Source organism: Hemitrygon akajei, chromosome 4, assembly GCF_048418815.1.
Source record: "Hemitrygon akajei chromosome 4, sHemAka1.3, whole genome shotgun sequence".
In the NCBI taxonomy this organism is placed as follows: domain Eukaryota; kingdom Metazoa; phylum Chordata; class Chondrichthyes; order Myliobatiformes; family Dasyatidae; genus Hemitrygon; species Hemitrygon akajei.
Window position 1 is genome coordinate 180,769,833 of NC_133127.1, and position 21,726 is coordinate 180,791,558.

A 21,726-nucleotide genomic window follows, 5' to 3' on the forward strand; every position below is an offset into this window, starting at 1 on the left:
ATCATATCTGCTTCAACCATCTCCCCTGGTAACGTGTTCTAGGCAACAACCACTGCCCAAAAAAAGCTTCTCCCATCAATCTCCTTTAAGCTTTCCCCCTCTAACATTAAGCCTGTGCCCTCCGGTATTTGGAGAATTCAATTGTGAGAACGACTCTATTGACCCTACCTGTGTCTCTCATCATTTGAAGTACTTCCTTCAAGTCACCTCTCCACTGCCAATGTTCCAGAGAAAATAATTCAAGTTTGTCCAGTCTCTCCTAACAGTTCATACCCTCTGGTCCAGACATCAAAGTGCAATCCACATCCTCTCCAAAACTTTTACATTCCCCCTGTAATGCAGTGGCCAGAACTGCACACAAAACCTTAAATACAGCCCGACCAAAGAGTTATACAGCTGAAATTACGCCATTAGTTCCTCAAAGTCAAAGAGAAATAGAATACTTGATTTGTACTCTCAGCGTACTGTAGTTGGAGGACACAATGTGCCAACTATCCAAAGCTCCTTCAACAAAATGCTTTCCCCAGGTGTGTTACCAGTAAGTTCCCAAAAACTGGCAAAAGCCCCTTTTCAAATCATAGTCACACAATCTTTATGCAGATAAACTTGGAATGATATGCTGAAGTTGTATAAGACATTGGTGAGGCCTAATTTGGAGTATTGTGTGCAGTTTTTGTAACCTACCTAAAGAAAAGATATACATATGGTTGGAAGAGTACAGAGAAAATTTACAAGGATTTTGCCTGGACTGGAACCTGAATTATAAGGAAAGATCAAATAGATTAGCACTTTATTCCTTGGAACGTAGAAGATTAAAAGGATATTTGATAGAGGTACACAAAATTATGAGGGATATAGATAAGGTTAATGCAAGCTCAATGTTTTTCCACGGATTGGGTGGGACTGCAACTAGAAATCATGGATAAAGAGTGAAAAGTTTAAGGGGAACACTAAGAGAAACTTCTTCACTCAGAGGGTTGAGAGAGTGTGGAACGAGCTGCAAGCACAAGTGGTGCATGTGAGCTCAATTTCAACATTTAAGAGAAGTTTGAATAGGGACATGGATGTTAGGGGTATGAAGACGTATGGTCCCGGTGCAGGTAGATGGAAGTAGGCAGTTTAAATGGTTTTGCATGGACTAAATGAGCCAAAGGACCTGTTTCCTTGCTGCACTTTTCTATGACTCTATGATTGCTGCATTAATCACCACAAGAATAAGTGAGAAAAAGCAGAAATTTCCACATTGTGTAGAAAAAAGAATTTTAAGTAGCTCAAACTAGGCATGGGAAAGAAGAAGGGTTCATTTCGTACAAATGTTCTTAAATTTATCATAAATCTCCTCAGAGTAATATTGATGACATAACAAACGGCATCTGATCACCAGATGAGTTACGAGTGATCAAATTAAATATGCAATCCAGAGTTAGACAAAATATAAACATGCCTTTGGCCCAAAACATCCATGAAGATCATCTTCACTAAACCCACCTGGCAGTACTTGGCCTGGAGCCGCTGCATTAGCAGTTCAAGCTTTGTCTAGATGCTTAATTGCTGAGAGCACATGTCTCTATTGCTCAGGTCAGGCAGACACACTGGCTGAAAAATAATCATCCTCAGATCGCTTCCAAATCTTCTACCCCTATTCTAAACCTGTGCCAGCTGATTTTAGACATCTTTGCTGTGGAGAAAAGTTTCCTATTACCCATTCTTTCTATATCCCTCATAATTTTGTATAACTCAATCTGGCCTCTCCCCAGCCTTCTCCACTGCAAAAAAAGAGAAAAAAAATCAGCTTATCCAGTCTCCCCTTATAAACTGAAAAACCCCATCCCAGGTAACATCCTCTACATCTGCTCCAGAGCAATTACATTCTTCCTCTAGCACAAGAGACCAAAACAGCGCACAGTACTGCAGCAATGCCCAAACCAATATTGTACTATATATTTCCTAGTGTTTGTACTATATTCTCCCCGTTTCTGTATTCCATGCCCCAGGTAATGAAGACAAGTACTCCATTTGCCAGCATCAGGGATTCCTGGACTTGTACAGCGGGTCACTTTGACCCTCAATGCTCACTAGGTGCCTCGCATTCATCATATCCTAGCCACATTAGTAGAGGAAGTTCGGCAATAGTTACATTCCTATGAAATCTTGGTTTACAGAAAATCACATCATAAGAACAATTGGAAATCGGGATATAGAGGCTAGGATGTTTCACACTCAGTTATTCTTCTTGTAGGTTTTCAAAAAAAGGTGTTTTTAATAGCATAAGTTCACTTTTACTTATCTAAAATCTAAAAATACTAAAGGCTGTAGGCACATTTTGAAATAAAATTTCACTGCATAAGAGTCAATAGAAGCAATTGCTTGGCAACTTCCACTGGCCTCCCACAGTGAAACTAGCAGTCTGCATTATTGTAGAACTATGGTGTCTATTTATGGCAGGGAAGCTACGTGCAAAGTTTATTCTCTTAGACCTTCCATCTCCCACCCATCCAAGAGAGCTTTTTCTCTTGCTTCTCATCTTCAAAAGTAACTCTCAAGTGGTTCTCCACCATCTGATCAAAATCACTTAATAACCAATTCCATCTATGCAATAGAAATAGCATTACCCAAATCATCAATCATATATATATCCAATTTGTATTATAGCACTCTTAAAATGTGTCCCTTCACTGTTATCAGAATTAAGTTATCATTGATTCTTGTTTATCAGTTGAACAATACCATCTTGTATTTATGAAAATCAACATTTCCTTGGCACAACACATTTGTGACCACACAGATTAATTTTCTGAACATTTGTGATTAATGAACAGGACATTAAACCAAGATTCCCTTTTTTTATTAAGGTAGATATTGCAAAGTACTGATAAATTATATTATATTGGTAGAACTATATCACAGGAACAGAAAGTGGGCAAATTAGTAAAGTTACAATAGTTGCTTTATAACTATTATAACTCAACTTAATAGATAATTGGAATAGAGAATACAATTTCAAAATAAATATATCTACTTGACAGACCAAGATTAATTACGCACATAGCGGTGGAGAAGAAACGCAAAGGAAGTAATGGATAGGAACCAAGGAGCATGAACTTAAGACAACAATGTAGTCTGAAATTGTTTGGAGACAAAGGGCAAGGATTACATTTTACAGAATACAGTTAAAGGTGACAAATCACATCCAACAGCATTTAGTTTGAGGACAATTTCCCTTTACTGTGCTTGTCATTAATTTTCATTACAGTTCTTGGAGAGCAAAGACACCGGTTCAAAGCGATATTAAAATAGAATATGTACAAAGTACTTTAACAATGCTGCAAATAGATTACCAATTTATTATTAGAGTAAAATTTGGCAGATGGATATCTTATCAACAAACCCTAGGTTTGGGATAGGGATAGGGGCACAGCATGCTAAAAAACATTTAAGAACTATACCAATAAAATCCTGAATTTATCCATATAAAAAGAAAAAAACTTCAAAAAGGTATGCAATATAAACTGAATGTTAAGTTTACAGTGTACTTTCTAAAGTAATAAGCTTTTTAATAAAGGTTACAGTACTGTACTAACAATCAAAAGACCACATAAAACACTCACCAGTGTATCATTGCTGTATGCCTGCATGTAAACCCTTCCATTTCTTGACAGGATAATAAAACATTTCTCAGCACAGCTTATTTGTGTAACTCCAAGATTTGCAATGGCTTCACACTGAATGGGACAAATCACTGTCGTTTGGCTTCTCCAACCCAGCAGCCCCCAGGCTAAGACTTCTTGCAGAGAGCCCTATCACAAAAATCAAACAGTCAAAACACTTTCGTCATATAAAGATATCTAATGAAAAAGTTTATCCTGGACTTTTAAAAATTATTTTGGTTAACGACAAAATTTGTGAGGAAGTAATGCCTAGAGCAGGGGCTCCAAACCTTTCTTATGCCATGGACCAATACCATTAAGCAAGGGGTCCATGGACCCCAGGTTGGGAACCTCTGGTCTAGAGGAAGGACTTAGTTGAAGGTATTGAACTCAGGGGTGATAGATTAATACAGCTTGGAAACAGTCTCTTCAGCTTAATTGGTCTATACTGAACACAGCATCCTCCCCACTCGTCCCAGTTGTGTGTGTTCAGCCCATAACAGACCAAGTCCCTACTTTCTATGTATTTATCCAAATGCTTATTAAATGTTGCAACTGTACTCACCTCAACCACTTTCTCCAGCAACTCAATCCATTTACTCACTACCCTTTGAGTACACAAGTTAACTCTCAGGTCTCTTTTGAATCTCTCCCCTCATAGCTTGTATCTGTGCTCTCTAGTTTTGGTCTCCCCAACCTTAACAAGACTATGACCACTGACCTTATCTATACCCCTCATATAAACTTTTTATGAGGTTACTTCTCATTCTCCTATGCTCCTAGGAATAAAACTCCAGCAAAGCCAACTTCTCCCTACGGCTCACGCCTTCTACAAAGGCCCAGTGGTTTCTTCCCTGGCCTTCTGTAGATAGAAGGGTACACATGATTAGCAGCTGGGGACCTGTCCGCCTTAATGCCCTTCATGGCTACAAATACCTCCTTCCTCGTAATACGATCTCACTACTTATTACCCTCATTTTTTTCTGGCATCCATGATATTATCCCTAGTAAATAAAGGAAAATTACTCATTAAAAATCAGCCATCTCCATGGCCCTAATGATCTTTCAAGAGGATCTAGTCCCTCTCTAGTCACCCATTTACTGTTAGTATAACTGAACCTTGTTGGATATCTTTCACCCCATTTGCCAAATCAATCCCAGACCCTCTTTTTGTATTCCTGATTTCCCTCTTAAATTTGGATTCCATCAAATCCTGTTGCCTAAACATACATATGCTTTCTTCTTTTTACTTATCAGAGACTCAATATCTCTTGTCATCAGAGGTTCCCAGAAGTTGGCATGTCTACCCTTCATCCTAACAGGAACCTAAACTCTTGATTTCACCCTTTCAAAAGCCTCCCATTTGCGACAGTTCCTTTGCTTTTACAGTCACCCAGTTGACCCCAGCTAAATTGTGCTTCAAAGTTGACTTGTGTTCACGATTTCAACCTGTGGCATTTATAAAAGTATTTATAAAAAACATGAACGAACAAATTGAAATATAGCCCAATCAAAATATCAACTCATCTTTACTCTTCACAGATAGCAAGTCATTTGTTACATATTTACAATAATTTCCATTTCTGTTTCCAAAAATGTCACAAAAGTTACAAGGATTTTGAGGTTTTGCTCCAGAGTTGCTGCAGAGGCTTTGTCAAAATTGAAGGGTCTCTGCCCAAAACGTTGTTTTCCATGGATGCTGTCTGACCTGCTGAGTTCCTCCAGCATTTTGTCCAGAGAACCCAAATTTCTTGAAAGGTCAGAGTCAATTGGGAATGATTGACATGATTAACCTAATACTAAATAACAGCCACAATACTGAACGCCTTAAATGCCGAGTAACGTCACCAGAGGTTTGTAATTGTGAGACTTCGGTTTCCTCTGAGGTGGCAAGATGCTTCTACTTTTAACACCAATTATACTTGCAAACTTTGAAGATGCAAGCAGCTATGACAAAACTGGACCCAGATACCAAGTTAGTACAAGGGGAAAATAGTAGCATTCTAATACTTGAGTTCCCTTTATTTCAAACTTAGAAGCAGGCAACTATATAGATGTGAAAAACAGTGACAATTTAAGTGTAGAGGATTCTTGAGTTTTTTTGAGGTTATTTACACACTTTTACCTTTTGAGATGGTGGAGAGCTACACTGTGGTGGCATGCAGGGAGTGGCCAAACGGTCCAAATGAGCCATAATCACAACTGCCGTCTGTCGTAGGTCTATGGCTAAATCATTATCTTGGGGCAAAGTAAGGTATCTCAAGAAGCATTCATTTGGACTCAAAGGGTTTCCCAGTATCTGGAAAAAAACATGCAAAAATGAAAATTTATTATGAATATTGTTTTGGTAGTTACTTATAGCAAACAATAGTTATATTGACAATTGTACTAAAATTAGACATACATGTTTATGAGATTAATTTAACACAATAAAAGTTACAAACTCCTAAAAGTTGTACAAAACATTTTCAACAAGCTATATATGAGTAAGCCAAAATTAATGTGGATGGCTAGAGCGGCTAAAGGACTTGAGGAGAGAGGGTGGTTATTTAAACATGCAAGCACTTTGACTGTAAACCCCACATAATGAAATGCAAGATCTAATCAGAATACCACATTAGGAACAGATTTTAGGTGAAGAACAAGCTATGTGGAAAGGGAATTTCATAAGCAGAAAATTGCCAAAGATGCAAAATTGGCTAATTCAACAAAAGGAAGCCATTAATGCTCTTGAAAAGCTATTGATAAATAAGGATTTATACACCAGTTTTAATTTGCAAAGGTTTATGAGGTTGCTTCAGTAGAATTGTAGAGGTTTTCCATGTCTAAATGAGAGTCAGAGACAGAATAATCAATGTGGAAGCCAATATTTATCAAAAATAAAAGACAATAAGCCTCATCCAGATAATTACAGACCAATCTGCCTGACATATGCCTCAGAAAAAATAATTATAGGATGAAATTACTGTGTGTTCACACAAAGAAATGATGACTAAAAACAAAGTGCAGAGATTTCAAAAAAGAAAAAAATCAGATGCTGGAAATCTGAAATAAAAATAGAAAATGCAAGGAATTTCAGCAGAGCACTTTATTATTTGCATTCTTGAAATCCTATTGAATGTCAAAAGGCCTAGATAGAGCAGATGTGCAGACGATGTTTCCTATGGTAGGTACGTGTAGAATCAGAGGGTACAGCCTCAGAGGCATGTCCATTCAGAATGGAAATGGGGAGAAATTTCTTTATCCAGAGAATGGTAAATCTGTAGAATTTGTTGCCACAGGTAGCTGTGGAAGCCAGGTCATTGTGTGTATTTACTGTGAAGGCTGCTGGGTTCTTGATTAGTCAGGGCATGAAAGGTTATAAGGAGAAGGCAGGAGATGGGGGATGATGTGGAAATGGATCAGCCATGATGAAATGGCGGAGCAGACTTGATAGGCCAAAGGGCATAATTCTGCTCCTATGGCTTGCTATCTTATTCAGCAATCTGCAGATGTTGGAAGCAAGCTCGAAGTTTGCTTGCTAACACTTACTCAGTAGCTTTCATGCTAAAGCAACACCAGGTGCTAAGACAAATAATTTCACAATTACTGTACTACCTCTTCATCTCCCGGTGGCAAATCTTTATTGCACTGAATGCTCTGGAACCGCTGCAGAAGAGGTAAAAGTGGTGCACTGGTTCCTTGCGATGATCTTTCGTTGTCAGTTTCTCTGGTTCCGTTGTCCCAAATCTGCAGCAGTAGTAAAACAGCGGACAGCATTTGGCTGTGAAAGAAAACGAACATTTAATAAATGCAAATTTCAAAGTAAATTTACTAAGTATCTAAACGTAAGCAATTTGACTGTAAACCTCACATAATTAAATTAAGATCTAATCAGAATACCACATTAGGACAGATTTTAGGTGAAGAACGAACTATGTGGAAGGGGAACTTCATAAGCAGAAAATTGCCAAAGATGCAAAATTGGCTATATCACCCAAAGGAAGCCATTAGTGCTCTCAAAAAGCTATTGATAAACAGATTCATTTTCTTGCAGGCAGAGGAAAACAAAAAATACAATGGAATCAATGAAAAGCTATACACAAAGACTGACAAACAACCAAAGTCCAAAAAATAACTCTGCAAATACAAACGAAAAATTAATAATTTAAATAAAAAGTGCTGAGAACCTGAGTTGTAGAGTTCTTGAAAAGACTAATGAACAATGTCCAAAAGTCAAAATGCACAAAAACAATAAAACAAATAGTTAAAAAAATAAATAAATAATCCTGAGAATAAGAGTTGTAGAGTCAAAAGGTTGTGGATTCAATTCAGTGTTGAGGTGAGTGAAGTTATCCATGTGAGCTCAAGAACCTTGCAGATGAAGTCTAATAACTGTTCTGGAACCTGGCGATGTGGGACCTTCACAATGGGAATTAGATTACAGAGGGATCTAGGTGCTCGGATGTATAAAACACAAACAGCATGCAGTTACAGCAAGTAATTAAGGTGGCAAATGGCATATTGATCTTTATTGCTGAGGACAGGTTTAACAACAAAAGGCTGGTCTAACAATGACTGGTTGTATAGGGTGCTGGAGTGGCTCTACCTGAAGTACTGCATACAGCTTGCCTTCCATTATGCAGGGAATAGATATGCTATAAAAGATTCATTGGGACGAAAGGGCTGTTCTATCACAAACAGCTAAAATAATTAAACCTTTACTCAGTAGAATAAAGGGTGATCTCATTGAAACATTCAAGGTCATAGCATGATAAATGGTGGGACAGTCAAAAACAAATGGGCATAGTTTGAAAAGACTGAAGTGTACAGAAGTTTCTTCTCAAAGGATTGTGAATCCCTGCAAATGTCTATCACAGAGGGCATTGAAGGTTAGATCACTGGAGGTATTCAAGGAGGACAGAGATGAACTTTTTGAAATATCAAGGAATTGAGGGCTATGAGGAATTGGAATGGAAGAAAATTTTCAGAAAGTACAGGTACCATTTACTGTCTTTTTTAATCTTTTTATTGATTTTTGAACAAAACATAATAACAATAGAAATACAGAGAGATTGGGAATACAAAATTAATAGAACAGTATATACAGTAACAACTATTAGTAACACAATTGTGCCAGATCTCCCAAACTCATCCTGTATTTATAATGAAAAAGAAAACCTCCAAATTGAAAAACATTTAAAAAAACTAACTAACTTGAAAATAAAGTGAGAAAAAAAACTGGGCTATTATATCACACACAAAATGCTGGTGGAACACAGCAGGCTAGGCAGCATCTATAGGGAGAAGCGATGTCGACGTTTCGGGCCAAGACCCTTCGTCAGGACTAACCAAAAGGAAAGATAGTAAGAGATTTGAAAGTAGAGGGGGGAGGGGGAAATACGAAATGATAGTAGACCGGAGGGGGTGGGATGAAGCTAAGAGCTGGAAAGGTGATTGGCGAAAGTGATACAGAGCTGGAGAAGAGAAAGGATCATGGGACAGGAGGCCTCAGGAGAAAGGGGGGGGGGGGGGGGAAGAAGCACCAGAGGGAGATCATGTGGACTATTATATTACAGCAGATATGAACAGCAGTGTCAATAACTCTGCTTCTCTATCCAAATAATTAAAGGTGATAAATTAGGTTCGGGGAAAGGTCAATTTAGCTCATATGAAAGTGTTGAATAAATGGTCTCCAGGTTTCTTCAAACTTAACCAAAGGGTCAAAAATAACATTTCTAATTTTCTCTAAATTTAAACAAGATATAGCTTGGGAAAACCATTGGAACGTAGTTGGAGTATTAATATCTTTCCAGTTCAACAGAATGGATCTTCTGGCCATTAATGTAGAAAATGCAATCATCCAACCAGCCAATGGGGATAAGTGACTATTAACCACGATTGGTAAGCCAAAAATTGAGGTAATAGGGTGAGGGTGCAAATTAATACTCAAAACTGTTGAAAGAATCCCAAAAATATCTTTCCAATATTTCTCCAGAAGAGGACAGGACCAAAACATATGAGTCAAAGAGGCAACTTCGGAATGACATCTATCACAGATAGGATTAATATGGGAGTAAAAACGAGCAAGTTTGTCCCTAGACATATGAGCCCTATGCACCACCTTAAATTGTATCAACGCGTGTTTAGCACATATAGAGGAAGAGTTAACTAAATGTAATTTTTTTTCCCATTTCTCTGTAGGTAAGGAAAATTGAAGTTCTTTTTCCCATTCATTCTTAATTTTATTTGATGTATCTGGCTGTATTTTCATGATCATATCATAAATGGTTGCTATTAAACCTTTCTGATAAGGGTTTAAACCTAAAAAAATTTCCAAGATGTCTGTTGGGTATGAATTTGGAAAAGTCTGCAACATATTATTCAAAAAGTTTCTAATTTGTAAATATCTAAAAAAAAGGGATCTGGGTAAATTATATTTATTAGACAACTGTTCAACAGGTGCCATTTATGCCTCCTCCAGATATTCTTGCATTTCTTATTCCATTTCCATGTCCTTTCATTTGCATCAGAGCTAATCTTTCAAGGGGACCAGAGGACATAGCCTTAAGATTCAGGGGAGTAAATTTAGGATGGAAGTGAGGAGGAACTGCTTTTCCGAGAGGGTGGCCAATCTGTGGAATTCTCTGCCCAAGGAAGCAGTGAAGGCTACCTCAGTAAACACATTTAAGACGAGGCTGGATAGATTCTTGCATAGTAGGGGAATTAAGGGTTAAGGGGAAAAGGCAGGTAGGTGGAGATGAGTCCATGGCCAAATCAGCATGATCTTACTGAATGACAAAGCAGGCTCAACAAGCCAGAAGGCCTACTCCTGCTCCTATTTCTTATGTTCATCTCTGAAATGAATTCACTCTCTATCTGTCTCTATCTCTGTAGTTACTTAAAATCTGTTATATCTCCAATTTTTAATCAGTTATGAGAAAAGGATATCAGTCAAAAATTGTTAATCCTGATTCTTCCTCCACAGACACTGTCTGACTAGTTAAGTAAGACCAATAATTTATGGTTTTATTTCAGATTTCCAGCATTCCAGCATTTAAAGCAGAAAGCATTCTGCTTTCAAATCTGTTTTTGATACTGGTTAAGGAATATCTGCTGGCTAGGACACTGGATGGTTCTGTTTCTTTCAATGGTGCCTTGGAATCTCTCACAACCTCTGGCCATGGTTCAATATCTCTGCAAGGAGAAACTTCTGGTGGTGCACACTTTCTCATCATTGCTTTAAAATGAGAACCAAGAATTTGTGCTTAAAATACAGAAAGGCGCTAAAATTCACAATATCCCATCGTCAGAATATTATCACTGATATTCATGGTCATAAAATTATGAAACACTCACCAGAAAATACCATGGGATCACCATGAATTAAATCTTTAAAATGGGGAAAAAAATATTTCCTTCAGGAAAATGAGTATTAAGTATTATTTAGAAAGGGCAGGATTAAAAATAATCAATGATAGCTAAGAAAATAAAACCAAGTTAATGAAGCAAAGATCAGACAAAATATTGATTAGTGAATTGAAATAACAAAGAAATTAAATGAGAGTGTGTTTAAAAAGTTAATCAAAACACAAAAGGGAAGTTACTCAGTAGACTTATTGAACACTGTATACCAAATGTCCACACCAATGGTTACAAATGAACAGGATAAACATGAGGCTAATTTACAATTAATCAACTAAATTGCTGAACACTCAGAATGTAACGACAGTGCAGCTATTAGCGTAACACTTTACAGAGCCAACAATCAAGGTTCAATTCTCAGCACTCTCCACAAGGAGTTCGTATGTTCTCCCAAGATCACATGGGTTTCCTCAAGGTGCTCTGGCTTTCTCTCGAAGACGCATGGGTTAGGGTAGTAAGTTGTGGGCATACTTGTTGATGCCAGAACTACGGCAACTCATGCAGGCACATCCTCGGACTATGTTGGTCATCGATGCAAAAAACACATTTCACTATGTTTTGCTGTACATGTGACAAATAAAGCTAATCTTATCCAAGTTATGAAGATAAAACAATGCATAGCACTGAGACGGACTAGCAAGAAATGATTAGACATGAGAGTAAACCTTTCTCAATCAATATTGGACTATTGAAGGGAGGAATTCATTACTAAAACATAGTTATGTAATACTGTAAAAATTAGTACTTAAGAATGATTAAAGATGAATAACTTCAGCAAGAATCCCAATATCAGTGCATAAGAGTACTAGTTGTACAGCCTGTTTTCACACTTCTGTTTCATGATGGGCAACAACTCAAACAATGGACTTCTCACTAATAGATTTGTGTGGCTCACTACTTGTTGAATCCATTGTGCATGTCTAAATCAAGCACAAAAAGGCTGATTACAAAGGGTAACATCATGCACCTGTTTAGACCCAGTAGATCACTAGTAAATCCTTCAAAAGAGGTTGGGAGGACTTCCGGTAAGATGCGACTGTTTAGCTGCTCCGAACTTTTGCTCTGTCATTCTCCCTACCTTTGCACTATATGTCTCCATTCTTAAACCTTAGTTAGGTATTTTATTAGGTTTCTTTTACTTGCCGGCGAACACATCTATCTTATAATGTCTAACAAAAGTACTAAAACCGGGAAAAAGGAAACTCCTACGGCTTTGCCGGCTGACATTTTCGCTGCTTTGGAACAGCATCGACAAGATATTTTAAAGGAATTTAGAACTTCTTTCAACCAGCTGGATGTCAAATTGGATCGGATCAATGCTAGAGTGGATGAACATGCTGAACATTTATCTCGCACCGACTCAACTTCTGAAGATTTAAAACGCAGTGTTCAATATCTCGAGACTCTCTGCTCCAGCCTAAAGGAAAAGAATTCTAAACTTTTCTCCAAAATGGTGGATCTTGAAAACCGTAGCAGACGTTGCAATCTACGAATTCTTGGTTTGCCAGAGGCCACCAAACAGGGCTCTCCCGTGGAATTTTTTTCCGATTTTCTCTGAAATTTTTGGGAAAGAATTTCTTCCGACTCCACCTGAGCTTGAAAGGGCACACAGGATCTACGTTCTCCGTGCAACTCTGGGCTCCCGCCCACAGCCGGTAATTTTGTGCTTTCATCAATACCAGGTGAAAAACCGTTTGATTATGGAGGCACACCGCAGAGGTACTTTTGCTTTTCAAAATACAGTCATTCGTTTTGTGGAGGATTTTGCCCCCCAGGTTCTGAAGATGCGTGCTGAGTTTAAAGGTGTAATGAAAGTGCTTTTTGATCGTGGTCTCAGACCCTCCCTTCGAAATCCACCCGACCTCCGAATTACACTTACTACTGGAGAATATAAGTGGTTTAAATCAGTGAAGGATGCTGAGGCATTTGTTGGAAGTCTTCCGGCCATCCCGCCTCCTCAGGAACCCGGACTGACCTTCTATAATGATGGATAAGTACCTCTCGTAGTAAAGCTATTTTTTCTGGACTCAGACTGTACTTGAATAATTCAGACATTATCTATTGAAACTCTAAGGGCTGTAGACTTGGACTTGGTGCGTTTTTTCTAAATAGATAATCCGAGTTTAATGTTTCCCTGCGGACGTTTAGATTGTACTTGTGTAATATATTTTATTCTTGTATAACTTTATCTATAGAGATCTACAATTGACTTTAACTTGTTTTGGAGGTTTGGAGTTTTTATTGAAGGCCTCCCTGTTGGTCGATTCATAGTTTAAGTTTTGCTTCTTTTTTTCTGTAAATGGTTGATAAGTACTCTCTTCGAATCTATAATTTCCCTCTTTTCTCCCTCCCCTTTTTTTTTCTTTTAATCTTCTATAATTTTTCGCGGGTAGGTTAGTTTTGGTTTTCTTTTGATTTTCTTTGTATTAAGTCTTATATTTCTGCTGAAGTTGTTCCTATTTGTTATTATGTTTTCTAGTGCATAAACTAGTTACCATTTGCTATAGTATTTATACGGAACTGTTGTTAACGACACAGAACTGGAAGTCATACTTGGGTTAATTTTTTTGGTAGAGCTAGCTGCTTTTTTTGGTAGCCGTCTAGTTTTGGGTTGCAAGGGTGGGGTGGGTTCTCCAGTTCCAACACTACTCACTGTTTCCTTTGCTTTCCTTTGTTACTCAGGACATGCTTCTGTTTTGATTCTACGAATCTATGTTTACATTTTTGCTCCCAGACTGTTATTGTACTGCTTGACTTTTTATATGCCTGCTGCCTTCTACGCACTAACAATTGATAATGGTTAATACACTTAAATTTGTGAGCTGGAATGTAAAGGGATTGAATCACCCTGTTAAAAGAAGGAAGGTCTTCTCACATATTAAACAACTCAAAGCTGACATTGCTTTCCTCCAAGAAACTCATATTCGTTGTTTTGATAACTCCCGGCTTTTGTCAAAGTGGGCGGGTCAGCATTTTCATTCATCCTTTGCCGCCAAAGCTAGGGGGGTCTCCATCCTTATTAACTCAAATATTCCTTTTGAACTCCATAATAAGATATCTGATACAAATGGCCATTTTATTATTGTTTCTGGTAAACTATATAATACTAAAGTTGTACTAGCAAACCTGTACGCCCCCAATTTTGATGATGTTAATTTTTTTTAACGTTTTTTCTCCTCACTACCAGACTTAAATTCATACTCTCTTATACTGGGTGGTGATTTCAATTGTTGGTTAGATCCTAATTTGGATCGATCGTCCTCTGTTACTAGACCACCTACTAAATCTGCCTTAGCTATTCAATCGTTTCTCTCTAATTATGGTATCTCTGATATATGGCGTTTCCTTTATCCTACTGAGAGAGATTATTCTTTTTTTTCACACGTTCACCATACCTTTACTAAAATTGACTACTTCTTACTCGATAATCAACTCATTCCATTTGTCTATTCTTGTGATTATCAGAGTATACTGATTTCTGACCATGCCCCAATTACTCTGTCTTTAAATTTTCCTGGTCTCCCTCAGAGGAATAAACACTGGCGGTTTGATTCGACTTTATTACCGGATGATGATTTTCTAAAATTTATTAAGGATCAGATAACCTTTTATTTTAACACCAATACATCACCTGAAGTGTCATCCCAGATTGTCTGGGATGCCATGAAAGCATATTTGAGGGGCCAAATAATTTCCTATACAGCAAGTCTTAATAGAAAGTCCTGTGCAGATCGATTAGACCTCATTAATCAGATTAAAGAATTGGATCAACTGTATGCTCAAACTAAGAATCCTGAACTATACAAGAAGCGTGTAGAACTTCAAACTAAACTTAATCTTCTGTCTACTCAACCTGTCGAACGCCAACTTCTTGAAAGTAAGAGTCGCTTTTATATCCATGGCGACAAATCTGGTAAATTTCTAGCCAATCAGTTGAGGCGTTCCAAAGCCAAACAACATGTTACAAAGATCCGGAAGGTGAATGGAGACTTTACATCGGATCACTTAGAAATCAATGACGCATTTAAAAATTTCTATTCTCGACTTTATTCCTCTGAATCTTTGAATGACAATATCTCTGTTGATCATTTTTTAAATAATCTGAATATTCCTTCGCTTTCATCTGATTTTAAAGCCAAACTTAATGCGCCTATATCATCAGAAGAAATATCTTTTGCAATTTCTGCATTGTCTTCAGGGAAATCTCCTGGACCTGATGGGTTCCCCGTAGAATTTTATAAATCATTCTCTTCACTTCTCTCTCCTCAGTTACTCTCAGTATTATCTGACTCATTTAATTACGGCCAATTGCCACCCTCTTTTAATGAGGCATTTATTATTCTTTTATTAAAAAAGGGTAAAGACCCAACAGAGTATTCCTCATATAGGCCGATTTCTTTGCTTAATGTTGATGTTAAAATCTTGGCCAAAGTTTTGGCTTATAGATTAGAAACTGTTATTCCCTCTATTATTTCTTTTTTTTTAAATTAGTTTTTTTAAACATTTTCTACATAGCTACAGATAAAAAACCCCAGATCAAAATGAAGAACATTGATACAGTGCAAAAATAGACATACAATAATAATGATACAAAGAAAGATAATTGAGAAAGCACCCAAATTGAAGACATGTAAAATTAGTATCCTCCCCAAGCTCCGCAACAAAGAAAAAGCTCCAGACCAACCACAACACAATATAGAGAATATAAATCAGGACAATCAAACCCCCAAAACTGTAAATACACTTAGCAACAGAAGATATTAATGCCTACTACAAAAAAAAAGGAGCTGAAAGCCATGGACCGAAAAAAACCCTAGTCAAGAGGAAGGTTATGAAAGTACTCAATAAAAGGTCCCCAGACCTTATGTAACTTTAAATCCAAATTAAGGACTGAATAATGAATTTTTTCAAGGTCTAAGCAGGCCATAATATCGTTAAGCCATTGAGCATGTGTGGGCGGGGCAACATCTCTCCATCTAAGGAGGATTAAACGTCTAGCCAGGAGAGAGGCAAAAGATAATATTCGACACTTAGTTGAACTCAGACGTAATCTGTCTCACCCCAGAAACCGAACAAAGCAATTAAAGAGTTAGGTTCTAGGTGGTGATTCAGAATATACAATAACATTATGAAGACAGCCTCTATTATTTCTGATGATCAAACTGGATTTATTAAAAACCGTCTCCCTTTTTTTAAACATGCGGCGCTTATTTAACATTTTATATTCACCTCCAACTGGGATTCCTGAATGTGTTATTTCCCTCGATGCGGAGAAAGCATTTGATCGTATAGAGTGGAACTACCTTTTTGCAGTTTTAGAAAAATTTGACTTCGGTCAAAGTTTTATCTCTTGGATCAAATTGCTGTATTTGTGTCCTACTGCCTCTGTTTTAACTAATTTTCAGAAATCCCAGTTATTTAACCTCAAACGTGGCACCCGTCAGGGATGCCCTTTAAGTCCCTTTCTCTTTGATTTGGCTATAGAACCTTTGGCGATAGCATTTCAAAATTGTCCTGAACTGACCGGGGTTTGGAGAGGGGGTGTTGAGCATAAAGTTTCTCTTTATGCTGATGACTTATTACTTTTTCTTTCAAACCCGTCTACATCCTTACCTCCAATGTTTTCACTTCTTGACCAGTTTAGCCAGCTCTCTGGATATAAACTTAATTTACATAAGAGCGAACTTTTCCCAATTAATAAAGAAGCACAAGAATTAACATTTAGTAATCTCCCTTTTAAAGTAGTTCATAATCAATTTACTTATCTTGGGATTACAGTTAGAAGGAAGTTTAAAGATCTCTTTCGTGAAAATTTTGCCAATCTTTCATATACTATTAAACAGATTCTGCTACAATGGTCACCTCTTTCTATGTCTTTGGTAAGTCGTATTAATGTTGTTAAAATGTATGTTCTCCCTAAACTTTTATATTTATTTCAATCAATCCCAATTTTTATTCCTAAATTTTTTTTTGATTCCTTAGACTCTATTATTTTGTCATATCTGTGGAAGAATAAGCGCTCTAGAATTAATAAAGTTTATCTCCAAAAATCTAAAAAAGAGGGTGGCATGGCTTTACCTAACTTTCGTTTATATTATTGGGCAGCCAATATACGTTGTGCTACCTTTTGGTCTTTTTTCCATGGCCAACCCGAGTGCCCTAATTGGGTGGCAATGGAGCTGAGCTCCACTAAAGAATTATCTATCTCTGCACTTCTTGGCTCTGTACTCCCTAGTAGTTTGTCCAGATTAATTGTTAATCCTCTTGTTAGACACACTTTGCGTATATGGGCTCAGTTTAGGAAATTTTATGGTTTCCATGGTTTTTCCTTTTCTAGCCCTATCTTACATAATCACCTTTTTTTTACCTACTACGTATGACTCAGCATTCCATGATTGGTATAGGAAGGGCATTAGACATTTTGAAAATCTTTTTATTAATAATCGCTTCGCTTCTTTTCAACAGCTCTCTGCTAAGTTCAATCTGCCCAATGCTCATTTTTTTAGATATCTCCAAATTAGACACTTTATTACTCCTTTAATTCCTAACTTCCCTGAAATGCCTGAGAAAAATATTATGGACTTATTTCTTTCTATTAATCCACTAGGTAGAGGTTTAATATCATTTATTCATGATAAATTAGCATCCTTACGGTGTGCCCCTGTGGATAAAATTAGAATGGCATGGGAGCACGATTTAAATACCTCTTTATCTGATGAGACTTGGGACTCGATTCTCAAATCGGTTAATTCAACCTCTCTTTGTGCTCGCCATTGCCTTTTACAGTTTAAGATTGTTCATACAGCCCATATGTCTAAATCTACATTATCTCGATTCTACCCTAACATTAGTCCGCTTTGTGATAAATGCAAAAGGGGCGAGGCCTCTCTCATTCATATGTACTGGTTTTGTCCTAGCTTGGAGAAATTTTGGAAAGATGTCTTCATAACGTTATCGTATATTCTGAATCACCACCTAGAACCTAACCCTTTAATTGCTTTGTTCGGTTTCTGGGGTGAGACAGATTTACGTCTGAGTTCGACTAATTATCGAATATTATCTTTTGCCTCTCTCCTAACTAGACGTTTAATCCTCCTTAGATGGAGAGATGTTGCCCCGCCCACGCATGCTCAATGGCTTAACGATATTATGGCCTGCTTAGACCTTGAAAAAATTCATTATTCAGCTCTTAATTCAGATTTAAAGTTCCATAAGATCTGGGGACCTTTTATTGAGTACTTTCATAACCTTCCTCTTAACTAAGGTTTTTTTTCAGTCCCTTGCTTTCAGCTCCTTTTCCTTTTTTTTTGGTAGTAGGCATTAATATCTTCTGTTGCTAAGTGTATTTATAGTTTTGGGGGTTTGATTGTCCTGATTTATATTCTCTATATTGTGTTGTGGTTGGTCTGGAGCTTCTTTTTTGTTGCGGGGCTTGGGGAGGATACTAATTTTACATGTCCTCAATTTGGGTGCTTTCTCAATTATCTTTCTTTGTATCATATTATTATTGTATGTTTATTTTTGCACTGTATCAATGTTCTTCATTTTGATCTGGGGTTTTTTATCTGTAGCTATGTAGAAAATGTATTAAAAAAACTAATAAAAAAAAGAGGTTGGGCATATAGGAAGGAAATTGAAAAATCTAGCTCAGTAGTGCCATAACTACAAGTTCTTACTCAATGTCAGTAAGACCAAGGAGCTGATTATTGACTTCAGGAGGAAACCAGAGGTCCATGAGCTGGTCCTCATCAGAAGATCATGGGCATAGAGGGTGAGCAAGTTTAAATTCCTCAGTGTTATTATTTTGGAGGGACGCTAGCCCAGCAAGCAAGTATAATTATGAAAAAAGGATGCAGGGCCTCTACTTCCTTAAGGGTTTACGAAGATTCGCATAACATCTAAACTTTGACAAACTTCTATAGATTTGTAGTTGAAAATGTACTGACTAGTTGCATTACAGACTGGTATGGAACACCAATGCACTCAAGTGGAAAATCCTGCAAAAAGTAGTGGATACAGCCCAGTCCATCACAGGTAAAGCCCTCCCCATCTTTGAGCACATCTACCCAAAACATTGTTGCAGGAAAGCAGCATCCATCATCAGGGACCCCCACCACACAGGACATACTCTCTTCTTGCTGCTGCCATCAGGAAGAAAGTACAGGAGCTCCTGGACTCACACCACCTGGTTCAAGAACAGTTATTACCCGTCCAACCATCAGGCTCTTGAATCAAAGCAGATAACTTCACTCATCTTCACTTCCCCCATCAGTGAAATGTTCCCACAACCTATGGACTCACTTTCAAGGACCTTTGTATCATATTCTTGATATTTATTGCTTATTTATTTATACTTATTCCTTCCATCTTTTTGTATTTGCACAGTTTGTTGTCTTTTGCACACTGTTTGAATGCCTAAGTTGGTGCTGTCATTCATTGATTCTATTATGGTTATTATTCTATTATAAATTCATTGAGTATGTACCCAAGAAAATGAATCTCAGGGTAGTATATTTACCTTGAGAATAAATTTACTTTAAAATTTGAACTGTGTTGCCAAGCCTGCTGGTTCTGTTTGAAACACTATGCAACTTTTCTATTGTTTTATATATAAATTGCAATCTTGTTGCATAGCTGTCAAAAGACAACTTTAACACCCAGTACAAGTGAGAACAACATTTACCCTATTTCCATGTTAGCAGACATAATACCCCCTACATTCTGAAACCAAAATATAGTAAGATGATATTAATAATGCACCGCATTACCAGATGTAAGATATCACACAGTCAACCAGGACCTCATCTACTTGCAATTTTCTGTTTCACGCCATCAAATGCAATTCAACTCATTAAAAATAAAATACCTTTGTTACAAAATTTCACATCATCAAGAAGGTGAAAGAGATGTTTATTTTTCCAGAATTCCCTACCTTAATGTTCCTCTCTGCACAGCTAATTCTAGAAGTATTGCGAGAGCCAAGTGTTGATCTTGAAGTGGAATGTTTCCTGGACCCTTCAAGCTTGGTGCTCCGTGAAGATCACTGTGGAACAAAACTTCAATTCTTAATTACAATAAATAAACAGATGTTTGTTTTAATCAAAATGCTATAGTCATCTGTTAACTTACCCTGTAACAACAGACCTGAGAAATTTTGTTGCTCTCTCCACAACTTCAAGCCACACACTGGATACCGTGCCTTCATCAAATAAGGATGCTTCTGGGAGAGAACGAAGTGCATCGAGAGACTCCTGCAGTAATTCACTGCACAGGTCTGCATCTTCACCTTAAAACAAAAAGAAAAAAAGTGTCCCCAGGGAACTAACAGCAAAGGTTAAGAGCACAAATGATCTTTAGATAAACAGGCTTCAAAATGCTACTCCTTACCCGACCTCCAGGCTCTGCGGAGGAACGCAAAGGCGAATGAAAGTGCTGCTCTAGATCCAACTCTAGCAAGTCCTTCTACACCTTTCCCAGCAGGTCTGGAACTGACATTTAAAATAAAAGTTAAAATGTCAAGGATCAAATGTGCATGCAACTTTAAAATCTTAAATATCTTATCTTCCTTCATAATCTTATCGACAAAGTACAATACCTTTTCTTGTCAGAAACAGCCACAGGAACACTCAAACTCTTCCACTTAACATTTGTATGTTCCATAAGTACATTTCTACTCAGTGCAATGAAGTATCGCTCCAGGACTGCCAACCTCTGTTTCAGTCTTATCCCAGAGAGAGTTGTGGCTGCTGCTTGTGCGGCAACTGACTGCTGTTCCTTCACGAGTACATGTAGACATTCTTTCAACTCACTCACATCTATAATTAAAGTGCATTAGTTATGATCTTAAGAGAAGTGGAGCTTTGTAGCTTCATTCTAATCATCAAAAGATTAGTACAACTTCAAATACACAGTACCATTGTAGTTGCTTCAGCTCAATTTTTACTACTTAAACAAGTATCACAACTCTAAAGGAACTTCATACATATAAGACTCAAGCTTTGTTTATTATCATTTTTCAGTAAACAAGCTTAAAGAAGAACAAAATGACTGTTACTCCAAATATCTTGGGACTATACTCACTGGAATTCATAAGACTAAGAGGAGATCTTATAGAACCATAAAATTATGAAAGGGATAGATAAGATAGACGCAGGAAAGTTGTTTCCACTGGTAGGTAAGACTAGAACTAAGGGACATAGCCTCAAGTTTTGCGGAAGTAGATTTAGGATGGAAATAAGGAGGAACTGCTTTCCCAGAGAGTGGTGAATCTATGGAATCCTCTGCCCAGTAAAGCAGTGAAGGCTAGCTCAGTAAGTATATTTACAAAATAAGACAAGATTGGTTAGATTTTTCAATGGTAAGGGGAATTAAGGGTTATGGGGAAAAGGCAGGTAGGTGGAGATGAGTCCATGGCCAAATCAGCCATGATCTTATTGAATGGCAGAGCAGGCTTGACAGGCCAGATGGCCTCCTCTTGCTCCTATTTCTTATGTCAGTTCTTATGAACATGATGCAACATAAAAAATAATAAACAATAAAAAAATCAATAAGTATAAGGCAATCCTATAAAGTACAATGCACAAGTAACTGTTCTCCTGTGGCTGTTCTACTGCCCTCGCAGTGAAGGTATACAAGTCAAATCACTTTTTATTGTCATTTTGACCATAACTGCTGG

At 37.4% G+C, this 21,726-nt stretch overlaps 1 protein-coding gene across 8 annotated transcripts in view; it reads right to left on the bottom strand.

Moving 5' to 3' along the window:
• Positions 1 to 21,726, bottom strand: part of herc2 (HECT and RLD domain containing E3 ubiquitin protein ligase 2) — a 244,342-nt gene that overhangs the window by 176,333 nt on the left and 46,283 nt on the right. For 5 of the 8 annotated variants that reach the window (XM_073044122.1, XM_073044121.1, XM_073044118.1 and 2 more), the window contains exons 4-10: positions 20,647 to 20,866; positions 20,439 to 20,539; positions 20,181 to 20,337; positions 19,984 to 20,094; positions 7,245 to 7,410; positions 5,773 to 5,946; positions 3,609 to 3,797 (exon numbers count right to left, since the gene is read on the bottom strand). In XM_073044122.1, the coding sequence (XP_072900223.1) occupies positions 3,609 to 3,797; positions 5,773 to 5,946; positions 7,245 to 7,410; positions 19,984 to 20,094; positions 20,181 to 20,337; positions 20,439 to 20,539; positions 20,647 to 20,866 (1,118 nt within the window). The remainder of the gene's footprint in view (positions 1 to 3,608; positions 3,798 to 5,772; positions 5,947 to 7,244; positions 7,411 to 19,983; positions 20,095 to 20,180; positions 20,338 to 20,438; positions 20,540 to 20,646; positions 20,867 to 21,726) is intronic. The other 3 variants (XM_073044124.1, XM_073044123.1, XM_073044120.1) reach the window with 1 other exon arrangement.